This window comes from Gamsiella multidivaricata (assembly GCF_025024155.1).
Source record: "Gamsiella multidivaricata strain RSA 2152 chromosome Unknown BC939scaffold_5, whole genome shotgun sequence".
Classification (NCBI taxonomy): domain Eukaryota; kingdom Fungi; phylum Mortierellomycota; class Mortierellomycetes; order Mortierellales; family Mortierellaceae; genus Gamsiella; species Gamsiella multidivaricata.
Window position 1 is genome coordinate 643,544 of NW_026251713.1, and position 15,459 is coordinate 659,002.

General features: G+C 50.8%; 7 protein-coding genes across 7 annotated transcripts; 3 read left to right on the top strand and 4 right to left on the bottom strand.

Moving 5' to 3' along the window:
* Positions 1–69: 69 nt before the first annotated feature.
* Positions 70–2,381, top strand: BC939DRAFT_499237 (HbrB-like-domain-containing protein; the record flags this gene model as incomplete). Its single annotated transcript, XM_051559919.1, has 3 exons — positions 70–1,427; positions 1,525–2,036; positions 2,140–2,381. 3 exons carry the CDS (start codon positions 70–72, stop codon positions 2,379–2,381), a joined length of 2,112 nt encoding a protein of 703 aa, XP_051416791.1.
* A 134-nt stretch (positions 2,382–2,515) lies between these two features.
* BC939DRAFT_226227 (uncharacterized protein) lies at positions 2,516–3,262 on the top strand. The gene has a single exon (XM_051550819.1). It carries the CDS (start codon positions 2,650–2,652, stop codon positions 3,139–3,141), a length of 492 nt encoding a protein of 163 aa, XP_051416792.1. The 5' UTR covers positions 2,516–2,649; the 3' UTR covers positions 3,142–3,262.
* On the top strand, positions 3,142–4,007 carry BC939DRAFT_438189 (uncharacterized protein). The gene has a single exon (XM_051553811.1). The coding sequence runs from the start codon at positions 3,384–3,386 to the stop codon at positions 3,624–3,626; it is 243 nt and encodes an 80-aa protein (XP_051416793.1). The 5' UTR covers positions 3,142–3,383; the 3' UTR covers positions 3,627–4,007.
* BC939DRAFT_226547 (uncharacterized protein) lies at positions 3,573–8,003 on the bottom strand. Its single transcript, XM_051550821.1, has 4 exons — positions 7,115–8,003; positions 5,292–6,972; positions 5,129–5,201; positions 3,573–5,034 (listed from the first exon to the last, which is right to left on the bottom strand). The coding sequence occupies exons 1-4, from the start codon at positions 7,853–7,855 to the stop codon at positions 3,921–3,923; spliced, it is 3,609 nt and encodes a 1,202-aa protein (XP_051416794.1). The 5' UTR covers positions 7,856–8,003; the 3' UTR covers positions 3,573–3,920.
* BC939DRAFT_226564 (uncharacterized protein) lies at positions 7,493–8,737 on the bottom strand. The gene is made up of 3 exons (XM_051550822.1): positions 8,406–8,737; positions 8,189–8,267; positions 7,493–8,088 (listed from the first exon to the last, which is right to left on the bottom strand). The coding sequence occupies exons 1-3, from the start codon at positions 8,653–8,655 to the stop codon at positions 7,875–7,877; spliced, it is 543 nt and encodes a 180-aa protein (XP_051416795.1). The 5' UTR covers positions 8,656–8,737; the 3' UTR covers positions 7,493–7,874.
* Positions 8,738–9,100: 363 nt separating this feature from the next.
* On the bottom strand, positions 9,101–9,360 carry BC939DRAFT_499240 (uncharacterized protein; the record flags this gene model as incomplete). The annotated part of the gene is made up of 2 exons (XM_051559920.1): positions 9,101–9,114; positions 9,198–9,360. The coding sequence occupies 2 exons, from the start codon at positions 9,358–9,360 to the stop codon at positions 9,101–9,103; spliced, it is 177 nt and encodes a 58-aa protein (XP_051416796.1).
* Positions 9,361–13,863: 4,503 nt separating this feature from the next.
* Positions 13,864–14,808, bottom strand: BC939DRAFT_226318 (uncharacterized protein). Its single transcript, XM_051550820.1, has one exon. It carries the CDS (start codon positions 14,647–14,649, stop codon positions 14,122–14,124), a length of 528 nt encoding a protein of 175 aa, XP_051416797.1. The 5' UTR covers positions 14,650–14,808; the 3' UTR covers positions 13,864–14,121.
* Positions 14,809–15,459: the final 651 nt, after the last annotated feature.

Genomic DNA, 15,459 nt, shown 5'->3' on the forward strand with positions numbered 1-15,459 from the left:
GCAAAAGCACCAGCTCCACAATGGTTCATGAGAGCTTTCTCTCCACGCGCCCTCGACCCTCTCCAAGCAATGCATCCCTCCACAAGATCGTTCTCCAACCCCGGTTCAGTCGCAGCTTCAGTCGATTCGCTGGCCTCCATTCCCGGGATTCGGGATGTGTCCGCGGGAGTAACCCACGGAAGCGACCTTCTTGCTCAGGGATCGCCCCACAGCTTCAACTCGACGTCGGCCTCATCGCTCTCATCCTCAGGGTCTTTACCTATACATCAACAGCATCCAGGTTCAGACTCGTTTCTTGGTCTTGTCCATCGGAACCACAATGTCGACAATGCCCTCTACTCAGGAAGTCCTAGCAACAGGGCTCAGGGTCGGAACCATAGCAGGACTCACAGCTCCAATAGCCACCATAGTTTGGCCATGACCAGCCGGACACCCAGTGAAAGCAATAGCCAATACCCCTATATCCCACCTCCACCTTTCTTCCATAGTCATGGAAAGAGCAGCAGTGGTACCTTACAGAGCGATAGTGTGGCATCCTCAGCAACTACCACGGACATGAGGGGTCACCCAACCATCCACACAAACACCACACCTTTGCCTCAGAGTCAAGGATCGAATTATCTCTCGAGTCCGAATGATACGATAGATGGTCAGGGTGCAGATTCACCTGTGGGAGTCATACCTTCGAACTGGGCCTCGCCTCCGATGCGGCCATATGGCCACCCTGTGGTATCGACCAGTATCGGTAGCAACACTACCGGAGGACTCACATCTCCCGCTAGTCTGTCGTCGCCTGTGCATCTCAACCAGCCATCGCCCACCTCACAACATCAGTCATACCCATTGCCATCCCAATTTTTGCCAAGCGGCCAGCAGCAACAAGAGAACCAGCAGTCGCAGCAGCAATCTCAGCAACCACCGGCACAAAAACCAAAGAAGGAGAAGCACTCGTTTGGCGGCATGTCTGCCAGTAGTTTCCTAACGGAGACACTCCCTACTGGCATGAAATTATATTCAGGATCGAAGAAGAATGCCAAATCCCAAGGCGATATCTCTTCGTCGTCCTCAAGCACCCACAATGGGAAAGGCAAAAAGTCTGGAAGTGGCGGTCCGCTATCGTCTATTAGCACTCGAAAACAGCAATTGTCCCCAGGCGGTCATTCTAGCTCTACTATCGATAGAGCCTACTCTTCCAACAGCAACATAACGAGTCCTGTCTCTGGAGGCGTTCCTCATCACCACCACACTACCTCGCCCACGCTGGGGAAGAACAATCACTCCAGTCTGGACGCCAAGGTTATGGCCAGAGAAATGGCTCAGAGTCATGCCACGGAGGATGTATGGCAGGCCCTATGCATCAAGGTCCTGACGTTATTCAATGGACAAGGGTTGACAGGCGCCATTGAGGACCTGAATGACCTTGTTCGGTACGCTTCTGTTGTGGGGCTGATCCCTTGTCGCTCTCAATCTCTCTGTCAAGCCTTGCGGCAAAATACTTACCAAGGATCTACAATACGTCAATAGGAAATGTCTACAGACCAGGAGTCTACATACGCTGTGCGACGAAATAAGCGAGCTCCTCAATAACGGAATGCTAACCCTGAACGCCAAATTAGGCGATGTCCCTGACGAGAAACTGGTTTCCCGACTGGTCGAGGTGTGGTCATTCTTCTTCGGCACTGTTCTTCCGTACTTTGAGGGGGTCTTTCTTCCGCTACAAATTCAGCTCAAGAAGGCCCATGCGGAGAAAACAGCGTGGAGGGCCACAGGAGGCAGTAGCAGCGGGATCTCTGGAGGGCTGACACTGAGCCTCAGCAACAACGGTGTCAGCAGCAGCGGACTGAGCACAATGAGCACAATAAGCATAGGAGGTATGGAGTCCAACAGCGCCAGCGGCATAGTTGGCGCTAGTCCGAAGTCGATTGCGGCCGATGCAGAGCGGAAATATGAGGATTCTGAACCGCAGAACGTGCGGACCATGGCTTTGACAGGGTTCAGAGACCTTGTCATTTTGCCCATGGTTGACAGGCTTGGAGGTAATCATTTAATGCTCCTGATGCCTTGTGATATCATGGGAATTTTTTTTTTTTTTTTCACCACTAACACCGAATTATCCTTAATGTGTATTTTTTAACATAGGCGTATTTGCTAAACTGTTCATGGACTTTGATGCCTCAATACCGGTGACAGACACAGCATCAAGAATGCTGCAGATGACATCGGTTTTAACTTCGATACAGTCTGGAGATGCACAGCAACTACTGATGGAGCAGGTCTCCAACCGGCTAAAGACGAACTGGAAACAATTTACAAGACGCGGTAATCGAGGCGGGTTCGTCGGACTGGACCGGAGAATTGCACCTGCCCAACAGGCGCGATAGATATATTCGTCAACGACCCAATAAACCAATCGCAGTTTTAACATGCAGATCGAGGTTCCTACGCTTCCCCTATCGTCATATGTGCAAGTGATCAGGTTAAATACGATTGTACCAAGGGATGGCAAGGAAGCATGGCCATTGTCCAGGTGCAAAAGGCTTCATGTGAAGGAGCCACTGATATTACCATCACTGTCTATCATGTTATTGTTGTGGGTGTTTGCGCATGATGTGGAAATATCAGTCCAAGGGCCTCTTTTGTTAAGAGTGAATGCGATTTTACTTTCGCCTCTCTCTTTTTCCCCTCCTCTCGTTGGTTCCTTACACCTTACAAATCTTCGCTGCAAACGCCTCAGAAACCATACCGCCGCCTACTCAAGACCGCACATTTCATACAGACGCAAGACGCCGACCACACTCAACCATGTCCAGGGCCGCAACCTCCGCGCATGATGCGCTGGAGGACACATCGATCAAATTCCAAGAGACGACGCGCGACGCGCTCCAGGCTGTGAGGCAGTCGGGCCCCATCCAGCGCTACCTAATGCCGACGGTTGACTACATTCGGGACAAGTACAGACGGTCGCCCACGGTGGTCAAGATCGTGCTCATGACCTTTGCGGCCCTTAGCGCGATCCCGTTGGCGTGTTTTGTCGGGTTCATGGGCGTCGTTACCCTAGGCTGTTTGATCGTCGGAGGTATCGCGTTCACGATCGTCGAGGTGAGCAATTTCTCCTTGTTTTCCCAACATGTCGCCTCTTGATTTTTTTTTTTTTTTTTTGAATTCTACTGCCGTCGCATGTCAGATCTCTTCTCTACCTTGTCTCTTTGATTTTCATCGTTTTCCTTCTTGTTTGTACTCTTTTGTTACCTCAATTCTTGCCCATATCAGTAATATCGACGAGTGAGTGATCCTCTGTGATGAATCAATCCAGAGAAACTCCACTACACCTTCAACTAACGTGCAGTTTATATTCTCCCGTCTCACGATAGGGCGGCTTTGCCATGTTCGCATCTGCATTCCTTCTGCCTGCGCTCGGACTGGTCCTCCTTATCACCAGCGCATTGGGTCTGTTCGGCTTGGTAGTCTTCACTGGGTACCGCTTTGTCTGCTACGTGGTCGGCATCATCTGGGGTCAGGGCCCACGACGTGAGGTTCAGCACACTATCGAGGGTGAATCCGAGAAGGCTGGGCAGACAGTAGAGAACACAGCTCGAAATGAGGCGATGTCGATGAAGTCGCGTTGATTAGGCGTCAAGCGCAGGGTGACACAAAAGAGCCTTGATGCGGACTGCAGGTTGCATATAACTTTGACAAACAACAAGACGCCGAACAGGAAGAGAATAGCGGTACCACGTAGCCTTTGCACACAAATTCAACTCATAACATGATCATGGTTGTCCTTGGTTGTTGTGTTCTTTTTTTCTTTTCTTTTTTTCACCAGCTTTGAAATACTTCTATGTCAATGCTCTGTGCCGCGAGTGCGGGCTATGAATGGGTTACAAAAATGCAGCTCTGTTGTAAATGAATATCGTGTAAAATCATGCTGGCTGACCAGATGCATCCGTCATTTCCTGGTCCTCGTACTCCTCATCTTCGTCCTCGTCCTCGTCCTCGTCCTCGTCCTCCTCCTCCTCCTCCTCCTCCTCATCGGCGTCGCCATCGCCATCGTCTTGGTATTCCTCATCGTCGCCCTCCTCACCCACACCGCTCTTCATGGAACGAGAACGAGCCCTATGACTCCTACAACCTTTATCTTCCGTGGAAAATTTCGCAGCACTGCCAGTGGATCCATTCCTTGGCGCAGTCTGACCTCCGTACGACGCTTTCGTTTGCGATCTATCCTTTTCACGCAAGCTCATATCGGAATCCCCTGAATTATCGTTGTTCATTTGAGCACCGTTGGCCGTAGTATTGGAGCTGCACTTTGATAAATCGGTCGACTGTCCAGGCCTGTGCTCCTTGGACGCAAACGCTGTAGAAGGACCAGCATCTGAGGCATTGGCTGATGCAGACGCAGAGATTGAACCCTCATCATCACTATCGTCGTCGTCATCATCCCTGCCCTGAGCAGTGCCATTCTGAGCGTTGGCTTGGTTGTTACTTGAACCATTGGACGCACTACCATTACCAGAGCCGCCACCTTGATTGTTTCCATTGCCGTTGTTGCTGTTGCCTTTGCCATCCTTGCTCCCGCTCTGCTGGTTTCCTTGTCTCGCAGCTTCGACCGCCGCAGCGCTCTGTTCTGCGATATCTGCCGCGATCCTGGCTGTCTCAATCTGGGTCCTTGTCTTGTCGTCCAATACCTGTTCCGGCAATTTCCATGCATCAAGATCAGGCCTTGCGATCGAATCTGGCAAGGTGGCTAGCCAAGACTGAAGCGACTCCACAAAGAACTCCTGCTGCGTCTCTGATCGGACCCTCTCCAGATCCCTTTGAGCCATATCGGACTTGAGCGAGCAGATGTAATCAAAGGACTTTTTGAGAAGAAAGACCTTGGACGGAGCCTTGTCGTTGATATTGGGGATCATATGGCGGAGGTCGTCAAAGCAGTGTTTGAGCGAGTCGCGGCGCTTTTGCTCTGCGGCCTTGTGAGATGTCCGGCGCAGCTCGATGCCAGAGTGAAGATCCGTGTTGTAGGAGAGACCCAAGGCACTAAGAGGCACACGTTCAATATTTTCATTAATATTAGCAAAGAATCGAGGGCTAAAAAAAGAAAAAAAAAAAAAAAAAAAGGCGAGAGACGTACTTGTGGTCACCATCCAAAATATTCTGATAGTTGGACTTGGATGCTAGTCGGGCCATGGCCTCCGTCGTAGAAACTAATGGGCGAAAACAAAATGTTGAATTGTTAATATATTATCTACTCAATGTACTTCAAGTTATGTGTACAATCAATCGAAATACCCTACCTCCAGGCAGCCACGGCTTCAAGCTGGGTGAGACCAACATAGGCTGGACTCTTGGGGACACCAGGATGGGCTGTGCGCTGATGCTTCCTCGGTGGGGCGGCTGAGGCATCAGGGTTGGCTTGAGCGCCGGCGAGATCAGAGCAGCAAACCCCGCTGTCGGTGGTGGCATCGGCGAGATTATGGCAGGCGTTCCAGGAGTCCGTGGGGCAAGGGCACCGGCGTTGCCAATGGACTGCCTCTTGCCGCTGCTCCTTTTCGATCCAGAGCTACTTGATGTTGATGATGACGAGATTGCTTTCGATCCAGGTATTCCAGATGATTTCCCCGACGCTGTGTTGGTATTATTAACGTTGTTATTCTTGGCGATCAAGGCGCGCGCCTTGGTGTTTGCTGTGAACTTTGGTGAAGATGTTGGAGTTGATTCGGACCCGGACAGGTTCATGAGCGAGGCTGGTGTTACGGGTTCCAAAGCTGATGTTGACGCACTGGACACGGGGGGTGTGGTTGTGGTGGACACTGCAGCTTTTGAAGTCGCGGCTCCATCTCCTTGACCGACACTATCCCCGTTGCTTTGGGCAGGAACCAATGGGACAGATGCCACTGTCGTGTTGGTGGTAATTGCCGGCTTCAAAATTACAGCGCTTGGAGGTGCTTGACTTGGTTGAATCGGCTGGTGAACCGGAAGTTGGCGCTGCTTCTGCTTCTGCTGCTGCTGCTGCTGCTGTTGTTGTTGTTGTTGTTGTTGTTGTTGTTGTTGTTGTTGTTGTTGTTGTTGCTGTCGCTGCGCCTGTCCTGGTTGCTGCGATATACTCAGCTGCCTGGGTGTCTGGACTAGATTCTGGGTCTGCTGTGAAGGCAGGAACATGGGCGAACGTGGTGGCGGCATCATAGACGATGCTGGGAGTGCAAACATGGCCGGTGAAGCTGGGAGCATCGATAGATGAGTCATGTTGGTGACAAGATGTGGCGACGGCGACGGCTGAGATTGTGCTAAGGTGCCTTGGCTGCTTGAAGGCTGCGACGTCGATGTCATAATGGGAGAGGGCGTGGGGCGAATATTGATGCTGTTGCCATTAATTGGGTATTGCGTCGCGAGGGGTGAGGAAGGCGCTATGGTGGAAGACGATGACCGAACGCGACTCGTGTTTCTCAGCGTTGGCGGCGACAACGGATTACTGTTCGAAGGCCTGATAGCCGGCGAACCCTTTGCCAGCGCAACGAGAGCTGGGCCTCCACCGGCGACCGCCGATGCTGGTCCAGGGCGCGGCATCACTGATGCGAGTCCAGTGCTTGCGCGCTCGACTGTCGTCCTTCGTTTCAAGGGAGGACGCTGTCCATTTGCAGCGGGACTGCCGATATCAACGCGGGCGTGTTTTGTGCCTGAGCCTTGTTTAGCATGCTGTTGTTGCTGGGCATCGGATTGCGACTGTGATTGAAGCTGCTGGAGTTGTTGCTGGATCTGTTGCTGCTGAGTATGGTGTGCCTGCTGGAATTGCACAGGCAACGAATTGAGGCTCGCACCGGAGAATGTCAGGTAGTCCAGCTGAGAGGATCGATGCGGCTGCAGCGCTGGCGACGTAAGGGGCGAGAAGATCTCGTTCGCCGCCGACATGGCTTGGGGCAGGTTTGAGTACGGATGAGAAGGAGTCATGGCAGGCGAAATAAGAGGCGTGAAGAAGACCTAGAGCGCATAAACACCAAAAGTTGAGGAATGAAAGCGCGGTGGGCGTTAGTTGCATGCGTAGATACCTAGAACCCCGCAAAGTGTCCTTGATAACGCAGAGTGATGATTGTACTGCTTATCATTCGCGACTACCATTTACCTCTTCATCCTCAAAGTGATCGGGCATGACCATCGTAGCTTCAGACGTGGACTCGGGCTGGATACCCAATGGCGACATGTACTGGGTATAACCTGTTGAGTAGTATTCACTTCCGACAGGCGTGAGTAGCTGTTGTCTTGCTCCATCCTTGTGCGTCTGTGCCTGTGCCTGTGCTTGTGCCTGGACTTGTTGTTGGGGCAATTGCTGAAGTTGCTGTTGTTGTTGCTGGTGGAGCTGTTGCTGTTGTCGCTGCTGCTGTTGTTGTAAAATGAACTGCTGCTGCTGATGCTGCTGCTGCAGTTGCTGCTGGAGTGCGTTCATCTTGATGTCCGGATGCGTCTGGAAAACAGGGGTGGTGGTGGCCGAAGTCGGCATGTTGCTCATCATATCGATGCTGAGGGACGATGAGCGAAAGTCATAGGTATCTAGGGGAGATGTCGTAGGGGTCTCAACCATGGTATGCTGTGGTTGGGGTTGGCTGGAGGCAGATTGGTTCTGCTGGGAAGGGTCGTTACGAAGGAGGAGGCTCTGAAGTTGTCGCTGCTCCTGTTGCTGCTGCTCCTGCTGTTGTTGCTGCTGCTGGAGATGCCGTTGCTGTTGCTGTTGCTGCTGCTGCTGCTGCTGCTGAAGACGCTGCTGGACTTGACTAGCTTGGGCTGCATCAAACGCAAAATCATTGAGCGACAGTTCCAGCCCAGCTTGGTCCAGGCTGAAGGACGAGCTGTCAAAGTTGTATGTCATGGTGGCAGCCCTTTATCGGCTAGAATATCCAGCTGATTGTCCTGCCCTTCTTAAGGTGGATACCCGAGAGATCCTCGAGGGCCCGTATTGGGTGATCAACGGCAGCCTGATTGATGTGAGACAGACGAGTTGCTGGTCTGGGACAATCTTCTAAACAGGCAGCGCTCCTCAATGAATGCCAATAATCCTTGTCACTAAATAGCCTTTTCCTCTGGCAACTGTGTGTGTTGAATCTAGTGGAATGAGTAGATGAGGGTGATGAGTCCATGGCACATGAGTGACACTCATTCCACAAAGCCGCGCCTTGTGGATGCCAGTGTTCACAATCCATACCTGGTCGCTGCTCTTGCCAGGTGAACTCGACTTATAAAGCGAAAGAGCAGAATGTGTATGCTTAATGAGCGGCCGAGGTCTAGATTAAGCACATGGAAAATGAGGATATGCAGGCCCCGAGAGATGCGCGTCCAGAGTAGAATCTTGGTCAGTTGAGGGTGTGCAGTATGATCGAAGATGGTATCGAGATCGTCATTGAGATGAAAGCGATGATTGCCTTTGTGCCTTGGTAAGATACACGAGTCGAGGAAGTGTGCTAAGAAAATCGATGTTAAACGAGGATCAAACGAGGATCGGACGGGGTCAAAATCGGAAGAGTGAGAGGAAATCGAAGGAGAAGAAGAAAAGGAAGAAGAGGATAGAGCAGCTTTGTGTTGCGACTCCCCGACGTGCTTGCAGAAAGAGCGCCTGGTGGACCCGAATGGGCAGACAAATCGAGCCCTGCATTTGCCACAGCAAAAAGGCATACCAACAATCGCTGCTCAGGGCGCGAAGAAACCATATCCAGAGCGGGGCCAGGGTACTGAACTACTGAACTACCGATCCACCCTGGCCCCATGTCGACCTCATACCCTGGTGCCGGTAGCAGACTCAACGCTCATCCTGCACCATCTACCCCTTTTCTCTTGGCTCATGTTTTGATCTCACTGTTCCCGTCCACGATTCCGTGTTTTCCTCTTCCCTCTCGCATTGTTTGGTCAACGGTCAATGTCCTAGGACAAAGGCGCGTTCGTTCACGTTGCATGCTCCCAAGAGATGATTGGCTGAAAAGACGTAGTTCGCAGTCACCAAATTTCTTTCGCAGAGTTGGTGGCGGACCATGCATACAGCGAGGGGACACACAAGATCCACTGCGGCCTGCCATCCATCTGTAAAAAAGCGCCTTTTGATACTTAATCAGAAAAAGGATTTTTATTGCGATGGGACTAATATACATGGAGGATGGTGCTCTAAACCAATAGGGTATCTCTTGTTGAAGGCTTATGCCCAATCTAGCGAATGAAAGGACCGGTAGCAGCATCGCCCATGGTCTTGTAGAGGATCTTCTCAAGTGCTTGTTCCTTGGTCATCTTGTTGGCAGGACGCTGCTCGTGCATCGAAGAGCGAGGGGTAACAGCGGGAGAGGCAATGACCGAGGCAGACTGGTTCTTGGAGGGCTTGAAAAGTGCCATAGTTATCGAGCGTGTGTGTTTGTGTGTGTAGTAGGTGGTATTACTTGGTTGTCGGCTGGTTACTTGGGTGGCAGTTGGTTGGTTAGTTGGTCGATTGGTTTGAGTGGTGGTTGTTGCTGTGAGCGGTTGTTGCTGTGAGTGAAAAAACTAAATGTAGAGGGGCAACGGATCCTTTTTATACTGCTGTCCCCTTCCAGTGTTCTATTCTTGGCGCGCCATTCCTACCTTCTTTGCGGAGTCAAGCGGAGCATGGACCACCTCGTTATGTCTGGAAGAGTCGACCTCGAAGAGTCGACCTCGGATGTCATCTTCCACGGAGAACGTTGCCAAGGAGGAGAACGAAATAAAATAAAAAAACGCGCACAGTGTTGGCTGACCTTGAAAATGCTTAATTTTGCCGCATGACATCATGTACCTGAATAATCCATTCGCGACAAATATGGACGGCATGGTTTTGATTTCCATCCATGGCAATCATTAACGGCGGTTTACTGGCTTGGTTGGCATCCTAGCCAAGCATGCCGAGCATCGTTCAGGTCGCTTTGTCGCGGTCCAGGATGAGAAGCCGCGTATAAATACACTCGAGGTGTAGCTTGTTTCCCTCCTCTCTTTATCAATCGGACAAAACGCATCCAAGCAACCAGTATTTAAGCAACCACATTACTCAAACACTCCCGCACACACACACATACACACACACACACACAAACACACATACTCCCACATACACTCGATAGCCATGGCCCTCTTCAAGTCCTCCAAGAACCAGTCCGCCTCAGCCTCGGTCTCCCCCGCTGCTACTCCTCGTTCTTCGATGCACGAGCAGCGTCCTGCCAACAAGATGACCAAGGAACAGGCACTTGAGAAGATCCTCTACAAGACCATGGGTGATGCTGCTGCCGGTCCTTTTATCCGCTAATGTAATACGACCAAGGCCATTCAAGCACTCACTCCATACCTATTGCATCCGCTATCCACTATCCACTTGTATAATACCACATTAATCCTCAATAAAAATGTCTACAAAACTATGCAACCGACTTTTACGCACTGTGCACAAAGGCTGAAGACTACGTGTTACAAAAAGGGTATCTTCCCATCCCCTCCATAGCTGTCAACCGCCTCCTCTCTTGCAGGCAGTCCAGCAGCGCCCGATCCGCTGCGTCTGGGTTGAGTACGGGGCCAGGGAAGCCCCTGTTTGCATGGTCAGCGAGTAACGCACCACACGGACAGTGGTCGGTGTCATAAATGTATCCTTATCCACCGCGTGGAGATCAGCGGTTTTAATATGTGGTGGATATCAGCGAAGATCCCTACTAGGAAATACACAGTATGCTGGAAATAAGGAATTAGGGGTATAAGAGGTTCTGTCTTCGAAAAACATATATCCCTGGAGAGCAGGCGACAAGAAGGTGTCGGGTCCCCTGCCAGCAATGCTGTTAATCTCCAGAGGGGCAGCAGTTCTCACAGGTTCAAACCCTTCAAATGCCCTTTTTGGTTTCGCACGCCTTGGGCTCCGAAACATGCGAAATGGGACCATCTGTCATGAGTTTCATGCTTCATGCTTTATTTTTTTGTTTTGTTTTCGCACGCTAAAAGCTCAGGGTCCATTGACGTCCGTGATCAGCAAGGCTAGAGTACAAGTAGTACAAGTGCACATGGGATGAACGGCACAGCACCGTGTATCTCAGCCAAGCACACGATGGTGTTTCCGAACAAACATATTGCCCTTATGCACTACCATGTACGAGGCGCAACCTGGTCGTACACGGTCCGTTTGCTCTGCTCAGGCATCGACCTTGGCTGGTACACACCCTGCCCTCAAGAATAAGAGGAGCTTTCAATGGTGTTCGCACAATGAGCAGGACACACGTGGGAATGCATTCTTTAGAGACACAATAGGTCTATTGGATAGAAAGTACACTGGAGAGAAGATCTATTGGATAGGAAATCTGAGTTTGTCGACTGCGCCTCCTGTGTTTGGTCTGCATGCACGAAAGGTGCACGAGCGACAATGTTACGGACGTGCTCAGGTTCGATGTACGCGTTGTTGCTCTTGCTGCTGGTGTTGTTGCTCTTGCTGCTGCTCTTGCTGATACTCTTGCTGATACTCTTGCTGCTAGCAACGGCAACATGCATCGCTCGAACCTCGAGCACATCCACAGCATCATCGCTCAAACACAGAAGGCGCAGTCGACAAACTCAGATTTCCTATCCAATAGATCTTCTCTCCAGTGTACTTTCTATCCAATAGACCTATTGTGTCTCTAAAGAATGCATTCCCACGTGTGTCCTGCTCATTGTGCGAACACCATTGAAAGCTCCTCTTATTCTTGAGGGCAGGGTGTGTACCAGCCAAGGTCGATGCCTGAGCAGAGCAAACGGACCGTGTACGACCAGGTTGCGCCTCGTACATGGTAGTGCATAAGGGCAATATGTTTGTTCGGAAACACCATCGTGTGCTTGGCTGAGATACACGGTGCTGTGCCGTTCATCCCATGTGCACTTGTACTACTTGTACTCTAGCCTTGCTGATCACGGACGTCAATGGACCCTGAGCTTTTAGCGTGCGAAAACAAAACAAAAAAATAAAGCATGAAGCATGAAACTCATGACAGATGGTCCCATTTCGCATGTTTCGGAGCCCAAGGCGTGCGAAACCAAAAAGGGCATTTGAAGGGTTTGAACCTGTGAGAACTGCTGCCCCTCTGGAGATTAACAGCATTGCTGGCAGGGGACCCGACACCTTCTTGTCGCCTGCTCTCCAGGGATATATGTTTTTCGAAGACAGAACCTCTTATACCCCTAATTCCTTATTTCCAGCATACTGTGTATTTCCTAGTAGGGATCTTCGCTGATATCCACCACATATTAAAACCGCTGATCTCCACGCGGTGGATAAGGATACATTTATGACACCGACCACTGTCCGTGTGGTGCGTTACTCGCTGACCATGCAAACAGGGGCTTCCCTGGCCCCGTACTCAACCCAGACGCAGCGGATCGGGCGCTGCTGGACTGCCTGCAAGAGAGGAGGCGGTTGACAGCTATGGAGGGGATGGGAAGATACCCTTTTTGTAACACGTAGTCTTCAGCCTTTGTGCACAGTGCGTAAAAGTCGGTTGCATAGTTTTGTAGACATTTTTATTGAGGATTAATGTGGTATTATACAAGTGGATAGTGGATAGCGGATGCAATAGGTATGGAGTGAGTGCTTGAATGGCCTTGGTCGTATTACATTAGCGGATAAAAGGACCGGCAGCAGCATCACCCATGGTCTTGTAGAGGATCTTCTCAAGTGCCTGTTCCTTGGTCATCTTGTTGGCAGGACGCTGCTCGTGCATCGAAGAACGAGGAGTAGCAGCGGGGGAGACCGAGGCTGAGGCGGACTGGTTCTTGGAGGACTTGAAGAGGGCCATGGCTATCGAGTGTATGTGGGAGTATGTGTGTTTGTGTGTGTGTGTGTGTATGTGTGTGTGTGCGGGAGTGTTTGAGTAATGTGGTTGCTTAAATACTGGTTGCTTGGATGCGTTTTGTCCGATTGATAAAGAGAGGAGGGAAACAAGCTACACCTCGAGTGTATTTATACGCGGCTTCTCATCCTGGACCGCGACAAAGCGACCTGAACGATGCTCGGCATGCTTGGCTAGGATGCCAACCAAGCCAGTAAACCGCCGTTAATGATTGCCATGGATGGAAATCAAAACCATGCCGTCCATATTTGTCGCGAATGGATTATTCAGGTACATGATGTCATGCGGCAAAATTAAGCATTTTCAGGGTCAGCCAAAGTCCTTTTATTCACCTTTGATTCTTCTCCGCTGGTTCCTCATCGTTTGCAGTGTAAGATGTCACTACAGACTTCATGTGTAGGTAGAGAACGCCTGTAGACGCGGAAATTGGCGCTAACCCCACTCTTTCTATGCGCTTCGTTGCCTACGTATTGCTTTGTATTCTACTGATGACAGCCTGTCACTACTAGACTATTGAAGGGGTATGCAGCAACATAGAGTCGCTTATGGTAAAGGTCAGCGAGGAGGATTCCTCCGTCGCCCTGGAGCCTACCTTACGCGTTTGGTGAACCTGATTTGGCCTTTTATGCACACGACGAATACATTTCCTATTCCAATAACGGTGGAAAGGTCATTTGGCACCTCGACGGGTAACTACCTCTGCGAAAGTAAAGCCAAAGGCCAGTTAATTATGGCCAGCGAGTTCGACTTTAAAGCTGTTGGGAGTTATTGAAAGAGGTACTGGTGAGGATGGAAAAGAGCTGCGAGTTAGAGGAACCATCCGAGATACTGAAGCGGCAATAATGTTGCGAGGCACTCCGAGAAAATCATTGCGATTCACAAGAAGAACCATCCCAACGTAAAATGCGTTGGATCGGGTCCATCTTGATCGGCTGCGGGTTGAATACTAGTGTCTGCCCACTTCTATGGTCTAGAAACCGCAATGTATACACGAAGAAGTTATATCCCGCAGCATGTCTACAGCGCGTAGCGTACTCTTCTGCGTATAGATGTGTCGCTTTTGTAGGAAGTGTATGGAACTACGCCATGGCAGAGCGCGTCGTGATGTACAAGGAATCACTGCTTTCGATCTCAAGGTAATAGGAGATGACGATTTATTGTCAAGGAAATATATTACAGTGCAGTGGATGATTGCAGGGATGCTTGTGGTGATACTGATGGCTGGGTTGCCCCTCGGCTCGGTATATGGGTTGTATGAAGTATGGATTCGCCTTGGTCCTGGGTCGTGTCAGTATGTTGGTATACACCCATTCAGAGGATGTAAGGACCGCTCTGGCCTCCAGTGACAGACTTGGAAATTAGGCTGTAGAGCATCTCGGCGTCCTTGATCTGCTTCTGCTGCTTGGCCGTAAGTACAGGGGCAGTGGGACGCGACTCGTCCATGGAGCCGCGGGGGGTCTGAGCAGGGGTAGGGGCGGCCGAGGCGGTTTTGTTCTTGTTGGACTTTTTGAAAAACTGCATGTTTGTAAGAGAGAGTGAGAGCGTGTGTCCGTTTGCGTTTGCGTGTGCGTGTGCGTGTGCTGTTTGGTGTGAGGGATTGGTATTGAAGTGTCTGATGTGATGAACAAGCGCGCGTCTGGGGTCCATCAGCAGTATTTATATGACTTTTGTAAAGACCATTGCGGAGACCCAGAGTAGCCTGAGAATGAATGGCCTGCCAAAAGAGGTGGCCGAACAAGTATAGTGCAGAAAGTGGTTGACTGACTAGCTGACTGAATGGCACGGTGGGACCTTTCTCTCTTTGAATCCATTGCATACTCTACGCGCAGGCCCTTGACCACTGGGTGCTGACTGCCCTGAACTGTATGGCTGTTTGGCTGGACTCGAACATTCGGCCTGATGATGGTAAGGAAAGCAACTCAGACCTGCTCCACCCACTGTGGTCTTTGTTTTTTTTATTTGCCAATATGAAGACTGCACGGTCTTAGGGTGCGCTTTCTCGGCGGCGATTGACCGTGGAGACTGTAGAAAGTTCCTTTTCTGGCGGCAGCTGTGGGGATTGAATGGGGTGGGGTGTGTACGTTGAAAGACTATTGTGTAATCCATGGCCCATCCTGCTGTTATCACTTGCGGATTCATTCCTGGCTGTGGGCTGTGAGCAGCACCTTGACCAAAGTGTTAGTCTTTGCTTACCATCCATCGATCCACATTCCCGGAGAGTGCCATGTCCTGTAGATAGGACATGTGCGTATGAGAGGACAACTCACCAGTGTTTGTGCTCGACCAGCCGCTTGCGTTGTTTACTCTCACGACTCGCTCATGGGAATTAAAGAGGGGATACGTACAAAGAAGGAGCCCAGACCGAGCTCCCCAACCCCCGCCAGCATACTGAAATAGAGTGAGGGAGATAAAGAAGATCTCCGACTGAAAACACAATAAATAATTCACCGCTGTTAGTGACGGGCAGCAAATGCACTGCGACTAAAGCGCAACGTTGGCAATGGAGCGTGGGATGGTTCCTAAATGAGGATCTGATCGCCCCCCAGCGACGCTTCGAAGGCCGCTCTTTGGGCAACCGCAGCGACTAAATATAATTTGGAAGGAGCTGGAAACAGGCCACTCAAAA

Excerpts from the sequence above, each read along its gene's own strand:
- BC939DRAFT_226227 (XM_051550819.1), top strand. The coding sequence starts at position 2,650 with ATGCGATTTTACTTTCGCCTCTCTCTTTTTCCCCTCCTCTCGTTGGTT.
- BC939DRAFT_438189 (XM_051553811.1), top strand. The coding sequence starts at position 3,384 with ATGTTCGCATCTGCATTCCTTCTGCCTGCGCTCGGACTGGTCCTCCTT.
- BC939DRAFT_226547 (XM_051550821.1), bottom strand. The coding sequence starts at position 7,855 with ATGACATACAACTTTGACAGCTCGTCCTTCAGCCTGGACCAAGCTGGG. Across the intron at positions 5,202-5,291 it reads GAAGCCGTGGCTGCCTGGAG|TTTCTACGACGGAGGCCATG; the intron begins GTAGGGTATTTC and ends TTCGCCCATTAG. Across the intron at positions 5,035-5,128 it reads ATTTTGGATGGTGACCACAA|TGCCTTGGGTCTCTCCTACA; the intron begins GTACGTCTCTCG and ends TGTGCCTCTTAG.
- BC939DRAFT_226564 (XM_051550822.1), bottom strand. The coding sequence starts at position 8,655 with ATGCCTTTTTGCTGTGGCAAATGCAGGGCTCGATTTGTCTGCCCATTC. Across the intron at positions 8,268-8,405 it reads TATCTTACCAAGGCACAAAG|ACCTCGGCCGCTCATTAAGC; the intron begins GCAATCATCGCT and ends TGCTTAATCTAG. Across the intron at positions 8,089-8,188 it reads CTGGCAAGAGCAGCGACCAG|ATTCAACACACACAGTTGCC; the intron begins GTATGGATTGTG and ends TCATTCCACTAG.
- BC939DRAFT_226318 (XM_051550820.1), bottom strand. The coding sequence starts at position 14,649 with ATGCAATGGATTCAAAGAGAGAAAGGTCCCACCGTGCCATTCAGTCAG.